This window comes from Tachypleus tridentatus, chromosome 13, assembly GCF_004210375.1.
Source record: "Tachypleus tridentatus isolate NWPU-2018 chromosome 13, ASM421037v1, whole genome shotgun sequence".
In the NCBI taxonomy this organism is placed as follows: Eukaryota; Metazoa; Arthropoda; class Merostomata; order Xiphosura; family Limulidae; genus Tachypleus; species Tachypleus tridentatus.
In genome coordinates this window covers 222,477,457-222,497,341 of record NC_134837.1, presented here as the reverse complement: position 1 = coordinate 222,497,341, position 19,885 = coordinate 222,477,457, and the positions used below count along the sequence as shown (strand labels likewise).

Sequence of the window (19,885 nt, the reverse complement as noted above, 5' to 3'; positions counted from 1 at the left end):
AACAGAATTGGTTACTAATATCCTTGTGTATGTTATTGAGAAGTTATAGGCTGCAGTATATGATGGCCTGTGTGACAGAATTAGTTGACAAACATTTGTTAAGGAACTTCATAAAAATTATATTGTGCATAAATGAGTGAGTTATAGGACAATTCTCAGAAACTATCACAATGCAGTGAGCTGTTGCAAGTGGTAGGACAAATAGAATTTTAGTTTGTATCTACTGAAATATAGGTACCAATTTCTTAGTACAGGTCACTGATTACACCACATTTGTAGTACCATGTTCACTGTTTTAATTCTTACTTTAGGAAGAATACTAAATTGTAAAAAAAAGTTCAGAGAAGGGTTACTATAATGGTGCCTGGGATAGAAGGTTTGTCACATGAGTAGAGACTGAGATTTTTGAAATATTTTCTCTTGAAAAAAGAAGTGTCAGAAAGAATCTGAATGAAGTTTTTAAAATTATAAAGAGAATTAAAAGTCTCAATGCATCATCTTTTTTTGTACTTAACAGTAAGAATAGTAGAACCAGAAAACAAAACTATGAATTCTGACAAGGTAGGAGGTCATCTTCAGCTAAAACAGTTTTATTTTCCTAACTGGATGGTTGGCTTCTGGAATGGGTTTCCTAAGAATGTTGAGGAAGCAGTAAATTTAAGTGAATTTAAAAGAAAGCTTGATAACTATATGAATAAATAAGGGCTGGCTTTAAGATTTTTTTTTTGCTGTAGGTTAGAGGATGTGACATACAAGATGAACTAACAGGTCCCTTTTTATCCCTAAACATTAAATCCTTGTTAAACCAAAAATCCATATTATCATAATTAGGACAACACAAGAATACAGATTATATACAAACATATAAATAAATAAATACCATGGACAAACAATATAGTTAAATCCTATTTACTTAAATATTTAACAAAGTTCAGAAATGGTTTAAGTTTATATTAAATATATGTATAATTTCAATTAATGTTTTGATACTATGGATTTTAACTGTGTTCTTAACTTGGTCTAGCTGAATTATATACATTTCAGATATTTTATTTTTAAATACACCATGTTACATTTACAGTGTTTGATTATCATTAACTAAAAAGGAACTTTTTTAGAATGGTAGCACTGCCACATGACACACAATTTAACTCTCACTACAGATTTGTCGATTTGTGACCTAAATTGGCTTTTAGAGCTTTCATAATATAAAACTTCTAACATGTTTTGTGTATCTTCACAAAATTTTTGAAATTTTCACTAAACATTTTAAGTCTTTTGCAAATAATAAATCAGAAATTTTTAACACCTTTTTGTTTCTGAACTTTTTCATAAATATATGAAGCTTTCACTAATTAATCTTGCCACACAAATTGTAAACTACTTTATGAATATGTAGCTTAACTTATCCCATCAAATTACACATTGCATAAGCTACTTGCAAGCTCTTTATGAACTTTTATTATATTTTTATCTTAACATACCTTAAAAAGTTTTAAATTTTTACATCATACTTACTTTTATAATAATAAAGAATATTATTTTATAAAAACAAAAAATACAGTGCTCACCTGTTTTTTTTCTCAGTCAACTGTTGATGAAACCCAACCCTATTTCTTTTTATACTAATGGTACTACTCTACCAAGTAATTGTTTTATTTAATTAAATAATAACACAGAATAATAACACGTAAAAAGCAATATTCTCTCACTATGTGTTAAGAGGCCATTAAAAGTTCAAAATATTTCCTATAAGAACAGTTTGAACTTAAAGTGAAATAGACAATTCTTCATACACAAAACAAAATAATAAATCATTTGATAGATTTAAACTTTGGCTTTCTGCTGGTTATATAAATAACATAGTATTAAATGTCAGAGAGAATTAATGGCAACTTATGAAAGAGATGATGAGATGGTTAGGCTTAGCAAAGATGGTCTGGCTTTTCTAATTTCTGGTTCTGTAGCAAAATCATATTGAAGACCACAAAAATTATGCTTTGCATGAGGATGGCAACCTTACAACAAGTAATTTACATTGATGTTGTAGTTCATGAAGAGGTGGTAAATAAATTAAAAGAAAGATGATTACTAGAGAGCAAATGTCACAATTCTTATACTAGGAGACTGAAGATTACCATTTTTTAAATATTTCTCTATAAAATTAAGAACTTAAACGTTATGTTAAAATTTGATTTATTAGCTATATTTTGATGACAAGTTTATTCATACATCATAATAATTAATAGTTTAATTAAATTTTGAATGAAACTCAGTAAAACCTCATGACCTGTAGAGAAAGAGTTAATTATCACCTGATATTAGAAAATTTCCATGTTCTTCTAAAGGTTCACTGTATTTTCTCACAACATGGTTTAGTCCCAGATCTAATTCATAAAATGACAGTGTTTGATGAGTTGTTTGGGCTGCTTCACCTGTAGGATCACTGTCTGCTTCCTATAATGAAATCAATGTACATATTAACAAAAAACATACAGCTGATGTAAATGTTTTTCACAAATGATTTTCACAATTTACATATTAATCATATACTTCATGTGAAACACACAGTAAAGTACTGAATATATTTAATTTATACTTCAAAAAATATTCACTCAAAAAGTAAAAGTACCTGTTGCTGATGACTAAAGTAAAAGTACTGAATACAAACAGTACTTAAATAACAATAATGTGAAAAGTATTAATAACAAAAAAATGATAGCATTAATAGATATAACCTACATTCAACTTTAATTTGTATGCAAAAGAAAAGTAGTAGGATACGGTTTAGCAAAATACCACCTCCTTTTAGTAGGTGCAACTTGTTCCATCTTGAATTCCAACTCCTGTAGATTTTTAAGGGATAGCACACAGCTAATGGGTATTGTCTTCTAGGGATAGATAGATCATTGCATCTATGTCAGGGTGCCATGACATAAAAATATTCCCAGGGTAGACAGGGGGAATGAATAATTTATGGGCCCACTACACCTCCCAGGTGGTAGACAGGATCTACATCAGGATGCTGCAGCATTGAAACAATCCCAGCGTAAAGGTAGGGGGTGAGCATACTTGCATTCTGAGATCCACCATGCCTCCCAGGGTGTGGGGTAGACACAGCATGCATGTAACTCCATCACAGAGGTAAGTGTCTGCCTAGTCTAAATCATCCCCAACTACAGCCATGCTGGCACCAACATAAAACTTGATCAGTTTTGCGTCAATCCCATCTATGAGAATAAGCTTTTGTCATAGTAGACAGAAAGCCCAAGCATGCAGAAGCCTGTTTTCAGACCAGTCAAATCTAACTTTAAGGCAGGCTTGGCAATGACTGCAGATCAGGTTGTTGTGTCTCTTTGACACCCCTTGCTGGAGTACTTGCTCGAACCAGAGTTGCCATCCACATAGTAGCACTTCAAGCATAAAGCAATGGTACAATTACCCTGTAAGTCGAGCATGAAGAGGCCTAGAATGTGACCTCTCCACTTGTTTGAGACAAGCCAGCTGTGACCCTTAGCAAACTGTGCTGAGATGAAGCCGTGCAATATCATCCCAGGAGGTGACAGACAGACCAAAGTATAGACTGCTGATGTCCATATGGATCAGTTCAAAGTTGCATCTGTGCTCCAAAGTCTTTCTGTGCAGCTCTCTGTTGACATCATCCTGTTCACTGTGTTTTGTACAACTGCACCACCACCAGCCCCATGAAACTGGTAGGCCATGCATGTTTCTGGATCATACCCATCCAGAGAATTCTGCTGCCATATACTCTTGCCACTTGGTGGGTCATCATGCTAGTGTTAGAGCTTGTGAGATAGAAGGCTGTTTCTAATGTAGACTCAGGTAACTCCAGCCACTCATTAGGGCAAATAATTTTGGTGCAGCCAGAAATGCACATCTTTGTGTGGCATTAAAGATAAGGAGATTGTGTGAAACGAGCATCAAAGACCCCAAAGCAGTAGACACTGGCCAGCTTGCTGATGTCCTTCACAATGAAGTGTTCTTCCTAATTCCTGATTAAAATTACTGATTGAGAAAGGGCTGGCTGTTTTGTGAAATGCTAGTCCCCACCAGCTCTCAAGCACATGGGCTTGTAAACACAAATATGTACTTTGAAGTACTCCTCTACATTGCCCAGCTAGTCCAAAGAGGTTTTGAGCACATCTGATACAACTAAGTTGGTAGAAGCTGGCAGCAAGGGCACAAGCCTGGGTTGTGCTGCAATCTAGTCAAGTAACTCACAAATCAACAAGGCAATTAATGATACAAAGATTGTCTCTAAAGCCTTTTTTTCACCACAACCAGCCTGACAGAGGTCTGGTGTCTGTCAGAGGTTAGCAGTCGAGAATACCTTTGACACTGACCACAGTGAATCGCATGAAAGCTCACTTGATGATGGGGTGCTCTATCTTATTCACATTTAGTTGGCTTTCTTTCTGAGCAGTCAAACAGGTACAAGTGTCAGCAAGGGCCTTGGAGCCAAGAATTTCCAGGGAGGTTCTTGGTGTAGAGGATCACTATACAATGCTTGATGTTGCACAAGCCTGTAAGTGAAGGAGTAGAAAGAGGTTTAAACATTTTCTTCCAGGTTTTCATAACTCTCTCTGTGATAACATCTTCCAGTTTTTGGAAAAACCAGGAACAGATAGTTCTTTAACTTTCCTCTATCTGAACTATAATTTCTTCCAGAATCCTTGCTTCTTCATGGGCAACCTGTCTTGCCAGAGATTCTGGCTCCTTTCTGAACTTATGAGAGTGACTTGCTCACCTACCAAAATTTCTATTTCTTCTCATTTTCTTTGATGACACACATCAGGTCACTAATAGTATGAAGAGGTTTAAGGCACCTCAAAAGCTCCTGGTGCACTTTTTGTTCAAGGGCTCTGGTCTTCATAGCTCTCTAGCATATTGAAGCTAGTGAAGGTTGTCCAGCATGGGAACAGCAGAGGCAACAAGAAGTGTACACAGGGTAGGGAACCTCAGAAGTTTGGAGGACATGCCCTATTCTCTTTTGAAACTCAGTAGCCTGGAACTTTGCAATTTCCTGCACAAGGCCAGATTTCATTTTGCATTCTGAGAGAAGCCTATATAGTCTAGTTAGGACACACAGTTTTGCTTCTATTGTCATACTATACTTAACACTACATACTGACTGCTAGACACCCTATAAAACCTTTCACTAATTATACTTTTTGAAGGGCTCCAAAAACATTGCAAACCCTGGACACCAAAGACCTGATTGTGTGGCCTGCAGAAAGTGCTACAGGGAAGTCTACATCTGGTGAGACTTCTGTGTGGTTGCTGAAGATTGTACAAGCACTTTCTTTAACCTCCCAACCTAGAATACAGTGTACTCACCTAGATAAAAACAAAGCCACCCAGAAAAGAAGTGTCACTGGATCAGATTCAGAAAACCCTGTCATGAAGCATTTTGAAATAGGCTCCTCACAGCTCTACAAAATATGTTGCAAAGGGTCCTCTTGTCCCTTTCAATTAAGGTGGCACAGCCACTTCCATAGTTTCTCCTGCTGTTCTGGGGCATACACTGAGATGCCTGTCACTGTCAACAGAAGCAGACTTTTATGTTCATATAAAACACCTTGAGCAAACCATGGCAAGGCAATCTGAGACCTCAGACAAAATTGCAGCCATTTCTAATGACGTCCTGGATATGTTGATCAAGCAAGGTGATGTCTCATTCATAGGGAGTCTGCTGGAGTCAGAAAACTGGAAACAAGACATCAAAGACAAGGTCGATCTACAAACAGTCATAGAGAGCCAAAACTTGACATACCTCTTGCTTGCAGTCCTTGTTTGGGCAGTATTATCTAAGACCCTGGCCACTTGCAATCTAGTTCTAACTGTTGTTCTGAAGGAACAAAAAATTTGTGGTGCCATTGATTTCAATGGGACCTGTCACAACTGTTTTATATGGATTACTTGCCACCATAACAGCAATGAAATTGCAAGCACCACTATGCTTGCCAGCACTTGCATGTGCAGGAATCTCTGCTGCTACACTTATGATGCTGACTGGTTTTGGCATGAAGCAAACTTTTGTTTATGCCTGTGGAACATTCCTAGTACTCTGTGTGTTACTTTTACATTACAGCCTCCTGACATACAATGGTTTGTCTACCCTCATGGAGATGCAGTGGGCCCAACAATGCTAGTATGTTCATCAAGCACGTCTACTACCTGGGAGGTGCAGTGGACCCTGGAACACTGGTCTGCTTGTGTTGAACAGACCCCAAAAAATCATATTTTCAAATGAAGTATTTTTACTAGATTTATTTGTCACTTGACAAAGCTTTTATCCTGTCAGTTTCTGTGAAAGGCGAATTCACGCTAAAATAAAATTACTTTTTCATCTTACAGTTTTCATATTTCATCTGCTTAAACTTCTATAATAATGTAAAGGTAATACTGCATATTTCACTGTTATTTTCTCTACCCTAATACTAATTATATCAGCTAATTCATTAATATACACTGAAGTGAAAATTATGATAAACTAGTGAATTGTATTGCCAGATCTTCAATTAATCATAATTATAATTCCAACTATTAATCTTTTCATAAATATTTTTATCTTACAGTTTTTACTGTCTGGCTTTCCTCACATGCCAATGCACCATGCAAAGTCAAATTGTGTACCTTAACATGCAGTTAAATAGGACATCCCTTTTTATTTTTTCTTTCTCCTTATATTGTCCAAACAAAAATGAATATACCCTTCAAATAAGAATTTCACATAACTAAATAAATAAGTTAGAACAGCATTTCTCAAAGCTGCCATCACTTAACTGGTTTTTAAATAAAGCTATAAATAAGGTTAAAAAAACCCACAAGATCTTCACACACACACACACACACACACACATATATATATATATATATATACATTCCCTCTCAGCTAATATCTATCAGCACCAAATTCAAATGAATAAATGCAAGCTTAAAACAGAAAACACTTTCTATTCTGTAAATAAATTAGATTGAAGGCTATTAAAGCTGTGCCTTGCATGAGTAATATCTGTATTATAATAAACATTTACATGAAATTCCATATTTCTTTGCAAGTCACATGGAGTTTTCAATGCAACACTGGTTCGTGTTAGATGTTTGTGATGTCAAAAAACAATGTCTATTGTTTTATATGAATTAGGAACTTAAATTACTGATATTGACAAGCTAGAATATAAAATAAAAGTAGTCCCTTATATACACTTACTTCAATATATGTCATGTGAATAACCAATTAACAGCTTAGAATGTCCACCTAATGGGTTTTATCAGCCATTTTAATGTGTTAGAAGCCAATTTATTCTTTCAAACCAAGATTTCAAAGAGGTTAGTTGTGTTTTTACTCTGCTTGAAATTTCTTATTTTTTAAACCTAAATAAAGGTTAATTACTAAGCTTGATAAATTATAGCACAATTGTATGGTATTAATATAGTAATTTATATTTTGGTTATTCAACTGTATGTATAAAATATAAAAAAAAATATATTTTATTTCACATCCTCTACGTGCAAAATTTTAAAAAGCTTACTAACCTAAGTCCAATAGCAGACAAGTTCAAAAGCTATACGTAGAAGAAATAAGTGTTTGCTTTACTTGTGTTATATAGTTTAAGAAAATAAAAAAGTTAAATAACCCATTTCTAAATAGTAATAATCTATAAACATGTATAACATATAATAATTGAAATGCAATTATTAAAAAATACTAGTCCACTAAAACAGCCAAAACAAGGTCACTTTGTAAGGACTAAGGTCAGTTTTATATTACTAGATACAGTGTCGTGACATCACGTTCACCACATCAATGCAAGTTATACAATGCCAGGTACAATTGTAAGGCCAACATAATAAAAATGAGACTTAAGCAACTTAGACTAAACAATTATATTTTTGTGTTATAAACTGTAGTCATTCTATCACAAAAACATCATAATTTATATTTATTTCCTAATTCTTTTATTATGATTATCAGGTCAGTCAAATTGACAGATGCCATATAGTTAGGGTAAAGAAAATAACAGACAAAATATAATACCTTACTGAAAACAAAGGTTTAAAATGTATGTAGATTTTAGAGATTACATAAATAATATTCGAGATTTTGGGGACAAAGAATAGTTTTAATCATAGCATGAAAATCACTTTGCACTCAAACTCAACATTTTTACAAAGAAATTTTTCGTATAAATACTTAATTAAAAAATATAATTTTTGTGTACAAAAAATTTGCAGTCCTTACTAAAAATCCACAAAATTTGTTAAGGTACAAATACTGCATCAAAAGTTATAGTATAACAACTTGATGTGTGCAAGTGTTTATACATACTTGTGCATATTATACCAAGCCCACTGTAAAAGGGTCAATAAAATTTGAATGTAAAACATTAAAACTTTGTCATGCATAGTAAAGGATAGCCATGGTGAAATTATCAATTAAAAATTCTAATTTTACATCTATAAAAGTTGTGATGTTTACTAAAATCTTAATAAACTACATTAAGTATTTTCAGAGTTATACTAACATTACCTTCATGGTTATGTGATTGTTATAAGGTTGGCTAAATCATACAAGTCTGCTGTAAAATAGTTCATGCATCATAGCAAAATGTAAATTTTTTGAAATCTATATTCCAGAAGAAAAACAAATCTCATTTTATAAAATTCCTAAGAATTGTGTGTGTGTGTGTGTGTTTTGTTATAGCAATGCTACATCAGGCTATATGCTGAGCCCACCGAGGGGAATCGAACCCCTGCTTTTAGCATTGTAAATCCATAGACATACTACTCTACTAGCAGGGGGCTAAGAACTGTGTATAATAAGGTTCATAAACAGATTTTAACAAATTTTTGTGGCTTACCAACACTAAGAAGTTTCACATTTAAACATTTCACCTTCCCAGATACATTATATACAGTAGAATTTTTATTCTTCAAGCAATATCTAACAATATACAGCAGCATCTTACTTCATAATCCATTTCTAAACAAGCAAACATTGGGTTTTCGAAGCCAACATCCACTCCAACCATGTGACAGACAAGTGTATTAGATTTGTGGGCTTCAAGGGGAGATGAAATTGTCAGTCGAGCAGCAGCATCACGATTAAGGATGTACACAAGCTTCTGTTTCTCTACAGCACCTGGAAAACAAAAAACTGAGATAAAACTACATACACACACATATTGAACATATATATAATTACTTTTTTGTTCAAGTTTAAGAACTCGATAAGCAGCCATTCACTAGCAAAAAATTATTACTGGTAGTAAAACATTTGTTTTCAAACATTTTAAGTTCACCATCATCTGCACAGATTGGAAAGGTTTCAAAACTTAGAAAATGGATGTCTCAGATTTGGCAGAAGCCAACCTTAGAGCAAGAGTTGACATTTGCACTTTACACTCTCTGAACTCTAATGAATGCAGAGATGCCAACTATTTCAAATGACTGAGCATAATGATTGTAGACAGAGCCCTTTCACAGTTTGTCCTTTTAGATTTGCCAGAAACAAGACAATCTGGTGAACAAGGCCTCTTTTTTTCCATCTTGTGAACGATCGCATTGGTGTTTCTATTCCGCTTAGAAAATGAGAAACACTCATCTACGCAAGCGCTGACTGGCTGACAAGCACTGATGATGTAACTATGGATTCCCCCACTTACCTAGTATGAAGAAGTACCATACTCAAACTATTGGTAGATGTTGGAGATACAAAAGGTTTTTATTATTTCAAGCACAAACATGATTATCGCAAGTAGCCATTTGGACTACGTCTTTTATTTATCATCAAAACTTATTTGTATATCACTAGAAATTTTCTTTTCACCCCTTTCAAGTCCTGGGGGAACAATTTATCACTTTATTGTATAGGCCTATATAATATATAATAATTTGGGAGTTGCAACAAGCCGCAATATTTGTCTGTATGAGCATATAGTCGTAATGTATACACCAAAATCGTAATGATTGGCATCTCTGTGAATGTAACTCACCTTTCTTGGACAGATTAGTGACTAGAGATGAAAAATGAGTATGTTATAAAAACGTTAAGTGCCGTAGACAATGGCTCAGTGCAGGCAAACTGGCTAAAGCACAGCTAAAAATGGACCTCCAAACTAGAAAAATCTTGTTAAGCATTTGGTGGGATATTGTTGGTGTGATCCACTTTGAGTTGCAACCACTCAATGTAACAACTACATCAGACTTCTAATGTCAACATTTAGAGCACTTGAATGTTGCACTGAAAGAAAAAGATGCCTTATTTGATCAATGATAAAGGTGTTGTGTTACACCAGGATAATGCACGACCCCATACAGCAAAGATCACATCTGCAAAGACTGAAGAGCTAGACCTCATTTTCCAGACCTTGCCTCATCTGTTTATCATCTGTTCCAAATTTTGCATCACTATCTTGATGGAAAAGAGCTTGAAACACATGAAGATGTCAAACCCCATGAATTTTATAGAAGTAGCATTCAGAAGCTTGTGAATCATTGGCAGAAAGTAATTAATAATTGGAACATACATTATTGATTAAATAACATTAAAAACATTTGAAATCCTTTCTCTTTTTCTGAAATTAAAATCAGACATTACTTAAGGAATGACCAGATATTATGGACAAACACAACATACAAGTAATACTATACCCCTGCACATATATTCTGTGAAAATTAGCACCTGTAAATAAAACTTTCTCAGCATGTTTTTAGTATTCTAACTGTATACTCTAAAATAATTTACTTATAACAAAACACTGCAAATCATCCGCAAACTTGAAGTGTTCACAAAACTGGTTGTTCATTCATTATGTCACAGAATAATCAATCTATTAATGTTATTGATATACATCCTAAATCTACCTACTTACCTTGTCACTGAATATCATTATATTTAACAATTAAACAAAAATTGAAAAATACTTTAGCTCATCTGATTATACTTTTTTTTAGACAACTATCACTAGCTTTACTCACTATGGAAGAAATTTCTTTGGATAACAAACAATTTAACTTCCTCCTTCCATTTAACCCTCTCTTAATAGGTAGGTTAAAGTGTGCATGTCACAACTTCTTAGAGTTATATTCAAAATTTAATAAAACAATCCTTTTTTTTACAATTGTATATGAATAAACTTAGCATCAGAGTGTAGTTAATACAACAGATTTTAATATTATATAAATTTTGTTATTAATTTAATAAGGAAATATTTTTTAAAATCAGCAATCTCCCCCTGAGTATGAGAGTTGTGAAAATTGCTCTCTAGGTCATCCTTCTTCTCTAATTTATTTCTCACCCCTTTAAGGGCTTTAACAAAACATTACTGAACATAATATAAAAAATTACTTGGACAGATCATAATTTTTATAGCCTTCAATCTCATTTGTTCACAAAAGGAAATCAGACATACCCATCAAATTCACCTGCCACATTGTGTCTTTCACAACTGTCAGTAGTTCTCTCTGACATTGTACGCTATTGTCAAGCAAACTTACATTTTTATTTTATTACAGTATATTTATGGGTGTGTCAGGCTAAGGATTCTTGTACAGTAGGTGTCTGTGACTTGTTAGCAATAAATTTGAAATCAACTAGTTAAACATATGTACAACAACTTTTTTACACTACAGATGATCACAGGCATATCATAGACACTACACAGTTCTTTTTTTGTTAAAAGAACTATCAGGCCTATTAAATTAATTAAAAATTTCAGTTGACAAGCTGAACTATTTTTCTCCATTACTATTGCCAAACTATCTGAGTATAGTTGACTTATTTTATCCAAGTTACCATAGTTGTATCTTATATCTCTACAATTGTCTGAGAATAGTCTATTTGTCAAAGTCCACTGAAGCTAGTTTAATTATATCAGAACTCTCTTTGACAAAATAAATTATTTTATAATCTCTTTCAGCACCGCTACTCTCACTCTAATATATCAACCCATAAGGCCTATATTAATCATTAGGCCTTCAATTTATATCATGATTAACTTCTTAGTTCAATCTTTCTCTGGTCCAATTTCTTCTTAAAACCTCACTTTTTATCTGCTCTGTCCATTTTTACCATCCATCTCATACTATTTATGTGGTTATTACTTAATTGTATTCTCACTATATCTTTAACATCAATAAATTTCACAAGATGTAAAATAATTTCAGAATCAATGAGTTACAAATACAAAGTACAACTTTTATCAAGTAACTAAACTTGTCGTAACTATGATTTAAAAATAATTGTTTCTCTCTTGTTATGAGCAAAAGTAAACAATCAAACTATTCACTCACAAAATACACTAATTAATAATGTCTACACTAAACAGTCTTTTATATCATGACACTCATATTTTTATTACTAACAAATAGCCAAAGTTTGAATCTATCACATGATGTATTATACTGCATTGTGTTTTGTGCAGTGAATTACCTATTTCCTGGTTCAATTTCAAATTTGTTCTTATGGAGCTCACATCAACTATTTTAGCAGAATTTTTAAAGGGTTTTATCTCAAGAGATAGAAAGCCAGAAAATTTATGATAATCATTGGGCATTGTTTGTTTTTGTGTGTTGTTCTTCTGTGTCCCTAAGTGCATTATTTAGTTAAATAAAAAATACTTAGAATAGTACTACCTTTAGTATAAAAACAAGTTTAAACTTCACTAACAGCCATCATGAAAAGAAACAAAAAATAAACAAAACAAAGACCTTAGTAAGTACCTATATTCCATGTTTTGCATGTGTATCCTTATTTACTTACTTATGTAAAAAATTACACAATTATATTAGAAAAAGTTTGATTTGGTAAAATAAATTTTAAAAAGTAGAGAAATTCTGTTTGATCTTTCTTTCCTCAAAACTTACTAACATAATAAAACTATAATACAAAAATTCATATTAATAATTTTGTTTCTTTATAAATTTGACCAATATTTATTTTCAATAAAGCAACAAAACTAAACTAAATTTATAGTCTTAATTGCAATTTTTACTCCCCAGTAGTAACTTAAGTTAGAGAACTACAAATTTCTAAATTTTAAACATAAAAACATTGCAAGTGTGTTGTATTTTTAACTGTTACTTGTTTATAGGTCAAACAAATTGAAAAGGGCAAGTGTTTAAAACTGATGCTGCAAAAACTATAAAATCCAATTAACTGTACTTTGATTTTAAATTTTCAGATTTTTAAAACAAAATCACAATTATTGTGTCTGAAAGCTGGGAATATTTTCTATCTTAAATCTATCTGCCAAAGAAATCCCTTTCTTCTTAATATGTAACTTTGCATATATGACTTACTACCTAAAAAGCTTTTTACAATTATCTGCCTTTAAATAATATAACATCATGTTTTCTTCTAAGCTATCTAAAGGTAATACATTTTGTTGGTTCCCATGTTTATTTGAAATAATAACTGGAACAGTTGCTTTTACTTTTAAAATATACTTTTTAAAATGATGATATCGTATGGTGCACTTTAATTATTAAAGCATGAGTTTATAAATTATCAGTGACAAATATTTTGAAAAGAAGGAGTGGCTGTAGACACATGATATGATTGGGAATAATGAATAAAACAAGGATGGTGTTTCAAACACTCATACATCATTTCTAAGTGTAGAGAGGCAGCTAATATAAATAAGATTTTGTAAGATAATTATATTAGTTTTAACTATATATATGTATAAAGATTTACTGCTTTCAGGTCAATGATCATGAATGTAAAGTGCATCAAGTGAAGTATAGGTCCACATCAAGTGGTGGTTTCTATTTCATTATAACTTTTAAATTCACCCCAAAAAATCTGACTTAGTTTTAAAACATTTAATGGTTATCATGCTATATGCTTAAAGTGTGTGTGTTTCAAATGTACAAGGACATTTGTAAGTTACCAATTTTTATCATGCAAATACAGAAATGGCTAATACAATATCTCTGGTGTGGTTATTGTAACAAAAATCACAAATACTTTACATTCTAAAGTAAATATAACTTTTCTATGTTTTGACTCCTTCCATATTGGGTGTTTCTATACTATAACATTAAATGTTTCTTGTAACTAAAATTTTGACAAGCTTTTATTTAATAAGTTTTTGTACAGAAAAAACTTTAAATTAAGCATCTTTTCTAAAAATTTGTCCATGAATATATTGTGACAGATATACTATATACTTTAATGTCAACATTTAAGTTAAATTTATATTTAGAAATGTACATAACTCATGCTATTAAATCTGTACTGCAAAATTCTCACCTATTCACTAAAATTGTAGAAGCTTCTTGAGTGTAAGAATCAACAATATGTGTATACGTAAACACTGATGTATTGTCAATATAGTTGTGCATGCTGACATTTCTAAAACTTTTTCTCACACCTATAAATGTAGCCAATGTAATGCACCAAGAGATAGTATATATTATTGGTATACTATAAATTTCAGAAGGTATAAGTGTGATTGAGGTTTATTAATTGGTAACTTCAAATATTTGACCAAGAACAATCACAGATTTTGAACATTACAAATCATTTAACTTTGGCAGATTCACATCAAATTTCGAAATTAAGAAAACATCATATTACTTCAGTAACAAAAAACTCAACATGTGATAAGTGAATAACGAAGTAAATAAAGCTAACTAGCTCCCTCTTAATTGAATTGTACTCAATTTAAAATTAAATTACTCATGTGAACTCTCAATAAGACATCTAGGAAATCCCAGACCATGAAGAAGACTTGATATTGTTTGTAAGTTTGTAAAACCTTTGTACATGAATCATTGTATTATTGTTTGTATATTAAAATATATTAGTATTAGAAGAAACTGTGTATCAATCTTGTTGGCAAATATCAAATTGTATACATATAAACAGTTGTTCACCTTCTAAATATAACTTACAATTTAACTAACTTTCAGGCTATTTGAAATTGTAATATTTAACAATATGTAGTTAGAATGTTTACTGCTCTAAAGGCAAAATTATTTTTATGTTAAGATTCATTTGAAAATCTTCAATTTCATTTATATAACATTGAAAAACTTTTCAGATAAAGAACAAACTTTTTTTCAGTAAAACTTTATATTTCATCTGCTATTTACTCTCCCTAGCTCTATACTAACTCAGTTAATTTGACAAATCTGGTAACCATCATAAAAAATAAACAGAATAAATCTAAATTACCCTTTTTTTTATTTCTAAAATCAATGCAAATTGTAACAGAAAAGTACAACTGTTTATCCAAAATAGCTTAAAGCTAGTAACAGTATACATCTACGGGTCATTCTATGTCAAATCATCCAGATTTTGGAAAATTTTTTATGGTCAGAGGATAGTTTAAAAAATTATAACTCAAAAAGTAGGTTGAACACCATCCTGATTTTTTTTGTAGATCATATTCAAAGATGTAAAAATATATGGTAAAAATCTGAAAAGGCTGAATAACTGGTGACATGGTAAAACTGTGGCCTGAAGTAGGGCTATTTTTAGCTAAATCATAAAAAGTGGCATGCAGCTAAATTTTTTACAGGAGATCTAACAGACTTTTAATTACAACAATTGCTGATTTATCAACTGATATGTTATAGGAAATTAGTAAAAAAAATTCAGCTTTGTATCATATTAAGTCTTAGAGCTATGACTTATTACATAAACCAATGTTTTTTATGATTTTGGGTTTTCAGGTGATTTTACTGCCTCACTATGCAAATCTTATGAAAGATAAACTTGGTTTGAGACCATTTTTTAATTCCATGAGATTAATTCAGTCAGTGTAGCAAATGTCAGCCTTCTACCACCATTACTCTTGCAGCTTTAAGCAGCCAAAGTTGCCCAAAAATGAATTTGCCAAAAATAAATAAAAATTACCTAAATTATACAGGGCTGTAAATCAGAAACTATTAAGAGATATTGATCTAATCTTTGGCAATTTTTCATTATATGGGTAGATGAGCACATGTGAATTTTTTCAAGGCATTCTGTGGGGGGTCACCTGCAGCCCCCTGGATGATTTGACATGGAATGACCCCTACTTCACTTTACAGTTGTATTGTCCTTTGAACTGTTTCATTAATAATATCACCACATAAATTGTATATCACTCAGTGAATGTATTTAGTGTTGAATGGTGTAATGCACACAAGCTCACATCACAAAGTATTTATTTATATTATCTTATTTTAAACTAACCTTTTCTAATCTAACAAGTTTCTAATTTTTTCATTGTTACTTTTATAAGTAAAAACACATATTGCAAGAAATTTAATGTTTTAATATCTATGCTTGTTTCAATTTAATATGTATTTATAAATGTAACTTTTATTGTTAAATGTGTATTGCTGAAGTTCCACCTGTTCTCTAAATTTGTAGAAGATTCTTAAGCACAAGAATTAACAATACATACATGTACGTGACTGCCAGTGTTATTGCCAGCTGAATTTTCAAGAATCTCTTTTAATGGGTTTGAAAGGTACACAGTGGACAACAGTTGGCAGTTTTAATATATTGTTGGGTTGCTACTGTCAGTATACTATATGCCTTGAAAGCTATAATTGTGACAAACATTTTATAATGAAAAACTACAGATATTTGACCAGGAGCATTTGCAGATATCAAACATTACAAACCATTTAACTTTCATGAATTAACTTCAGACGTTAGTATTTCTATGAGGGCATTAAATATTGGTGCCAGTGAGAAACTTTTATATTCTTGAAACTAGCTAGCCATCAAAAAGAAGCATACCTGTGTATCAACACAGAATTAATTTGCCGTGCATAAATATCGATAAAAGATTCAGTTCCAGTCCAGAAAGAAGACTCAGTATTGTTTGTAAGTTAGTAAAACTCTTGCATATAAATCATTATTTGTAATAACTTATTATAAGTTATATTGTTGTTTGTATATTAAAATAGGTTTGTTTTAAGAAAGAAAATTCTGTGCATTTGTTGGAAAATATCATAAATTTTATACATGCTGACATTCGACATAAATTTATGGCTATTTGATGTTGTAATACATTATAAGTCACAGACTCACCTGAGATAAATTATAATATGCAACAATATGAAACGAAAAAAAAAAATCAGACCTTACATTTGATTTCTTTGTTGTTTTTTTGCTGCTCATTACAAATTAAACTTAATTTTTATTTTTTTATAATGATGGCAATAGTACATTAATTTTATATACTTAAACAATGAACCCAAGAACACAGAATAATAGCATGCACAATGTAAACGTTTTATAATTATAATGTGACTGACTTACCATCTAAGACAGAACAGTTTTACATTAATTACCTTAGCTGCTTGTTCTGAACAGCACAAGCTTTCAAACTGAAGATGAAATTAATAGTATTGTAGAAATGTAGCATAACATGTCATTCTAGAAATGAAATCAGCATTTCTATTGGTTATAAATGATACAGCATAAAACATCAGACACAATTATTGACAATTCATGAAAACAGATGATATAACAGCTGGGCATGACAAGTGAGTTTGATTTTCAAGTTTTTGAATTGTAAACATGTAAGGCAGAAAGCCATAAACTTGGATTTTCCTTCAATAATGCCTATATTAGAATGAGTACTGTATATTAAATTTCACACTTCAGAGAATCAGAAGACCGACAGAACAAATGTCATGGTTCTTTTAATAGGGAAGACTGAAGATTAAAAAAACATTTTTTTAAAATAAAATTAGTAACTTAAAACTCATATTATTAATTATGTTTTAATGCCAAATTTATTCACACACACTGATAATAAAGTAGTTTAATTAACTTTTCACTGTAATTCTTCAAAAGGTTGTAGTATGCACACCTTGATCTACTTATTGCTTGAGGTTTAACTGTGGTAGTTAGATTACTAATCATACAATATTTGATATTACTAATTTGCAATATAAAGACTAAAAATTACTTTAAAAATTAGTATAACAAACTCCTAGTCATTTTTTATTAATAATAAATGCCAAAGATTTAATGTAAGCATACCTATCATGACAGCTCGTCCTTTTGGATCAATAGCTAGATAATGTCCCGGTACAATCCTTCTACATCCACTTTTTCCAAAGGTTTCTTGGTGAACCTTTAATGTTTTAACAAACAAAAACATTCTGCTAATAAATAGACTCAAACCCTTTTCAACATTTAAAATGGTTTATTACACAAATAATGGAAAATCAGATGAAATCTCAAATTAATTTGTAACAATTTAGTATATTTTCTTTAGGTCATTAATCTTAAGGTATACAAAAAGAGCTAATTAAAACTACTAGCAGGAAACAAAGGGCACTACTAAGGGGTTCAAAAGTTCCCTCATGATTCACAGAAGCACAGGTGTACTAATCAAGTCCAAAAAGTGGTAATCCCCCTACAAATAAAAAAAATCTGTTAGAACACGAGTACATGTGAAAACTTTGGTCCCACCAACATGTGGATTGGCATATTAGCAGCTTCAAAAATAGTGCCACAAGGATCTAGAGAAGGTAAGGAAAACAAAATCCAAAGGCAGATTTCAGTTTAGAACCATGCAAATCTTCTCCTAAATTCAAACAATGCTTGGATGATCTTTATTGTGCATTTTGCACTCCATAGTGGTAAGGGAGCTATAACACAAGGACATTTTCCAAGGCCATCCTAAGCACTGTTGCCAAGATTGGCCCTTATAGCTCCAAAATTGTTAATGAGTTTGCAGACAAAAACAGACAGACAATATGAATTAATATAATGTTTGTAAAAACAAGCTATAAATTGTACATTCATTTTATTTCCTGTGTTAACGAGTTTCTGGAGCTTGCATCAACTCTTCAGTCTAAATTGTTGTATCAACTCAGTGCCACCACATATTAAAACTTTTAGTGTTCTGTATGCTTAGAAATCTTAAGACTTGGACCAAAAGACTGACTATTAAAACTAGCTTTAACAAAGGGTAAACTAATTTTACACTTTTACTAATGAGTTTTGCCATATATGAAGGATAACATTAAGTGACTGACATATATATAGTAAGTACAAAGCATTTACTAACTTGCGAGACAAGTTAGCATTTGACTCTTGTAGTTACATAGGGATAAATAAGATTACATTATGATTTATTAAGGTTTGGTCAATACAGCAGCACCTATATTTACTGCAGATTGTATTACTCAATTACAAGATTAATTATCTTAAGTTAACAAAATAAGGATTTTACATTAACTATAATAAAACACTTTCAATAATTGAAATAATCTCGAAATTGTTAGCTTATATCACAAGTTGAAATTTTTTACCTTAAGAATCTTAGAAGCAATTTATTCTATACTCTTAGCTTTAAAAATAAATGTTATTATTGATACCCAATGGTATTTAAAATAAACAATCTGGATATAATTCTTTTTAAAAATTGATTCTGCTTTATTACTACGAAATAAAATAAAAAATACTAGAATACTATCTTTTACTAATAAACAAAACAAAATGTACCTTTTCAAACACATTTTTCTGAGGGTTGTACTCAAGGATAACAATTCTCCCAGAATCAGAGCCAATAACCAAGTAATCTGATAAAATAAAATGTCCATCATTTCTTTTTTAACTCTTCTTTGATAATGTATAATACCAATAGAAAATTCTTATACTTTTAATCATTTAATCAGTCACTAGCAGATATATTTTAATATGTGAAGTAAATTAACAAAATATTTACTATAAATGACAGGATTCAGATATCTTCATTAATGTCAATGAATGAATAAGGCAGATTACACATAGTAAAAGAAAAAAAAAGTAATGAGTTTATATGTTTAAACCCTTATATAATATCTAATATCTTGTAGAGTACCACCATTTTTCGCCTGCAGCTAGGAACAGGTA

The 19,885-nt window shown here is 31.5% G+C and overlaps 1 protein-coding gene across 1 annotated transcript in view; it reads right to left on the bottom strand.

The window, feature by feature from the left end:
* LOC143237044 (splicing factor 3B subunit 3-like) overlaps positions 1-19,885 on the bottom strand; it is a 112,810-nt gene that overhangs the window by 78,679 nt on the left and 14,246 nt on the right. The window contains 4 exon segments of the mRNA XM_076475878.1: positions 2,316-2,457; positions 8,994-9,166; positions 18,023-18,116; positions 19,496-19,572. Of these exon segments, the coding sequence (XP_076331993.1) occupies positions 2,316-2,457; positions 8,994-9,166; positions 18,023-18,116; positions 19,496-19,572 (486 nt within the window).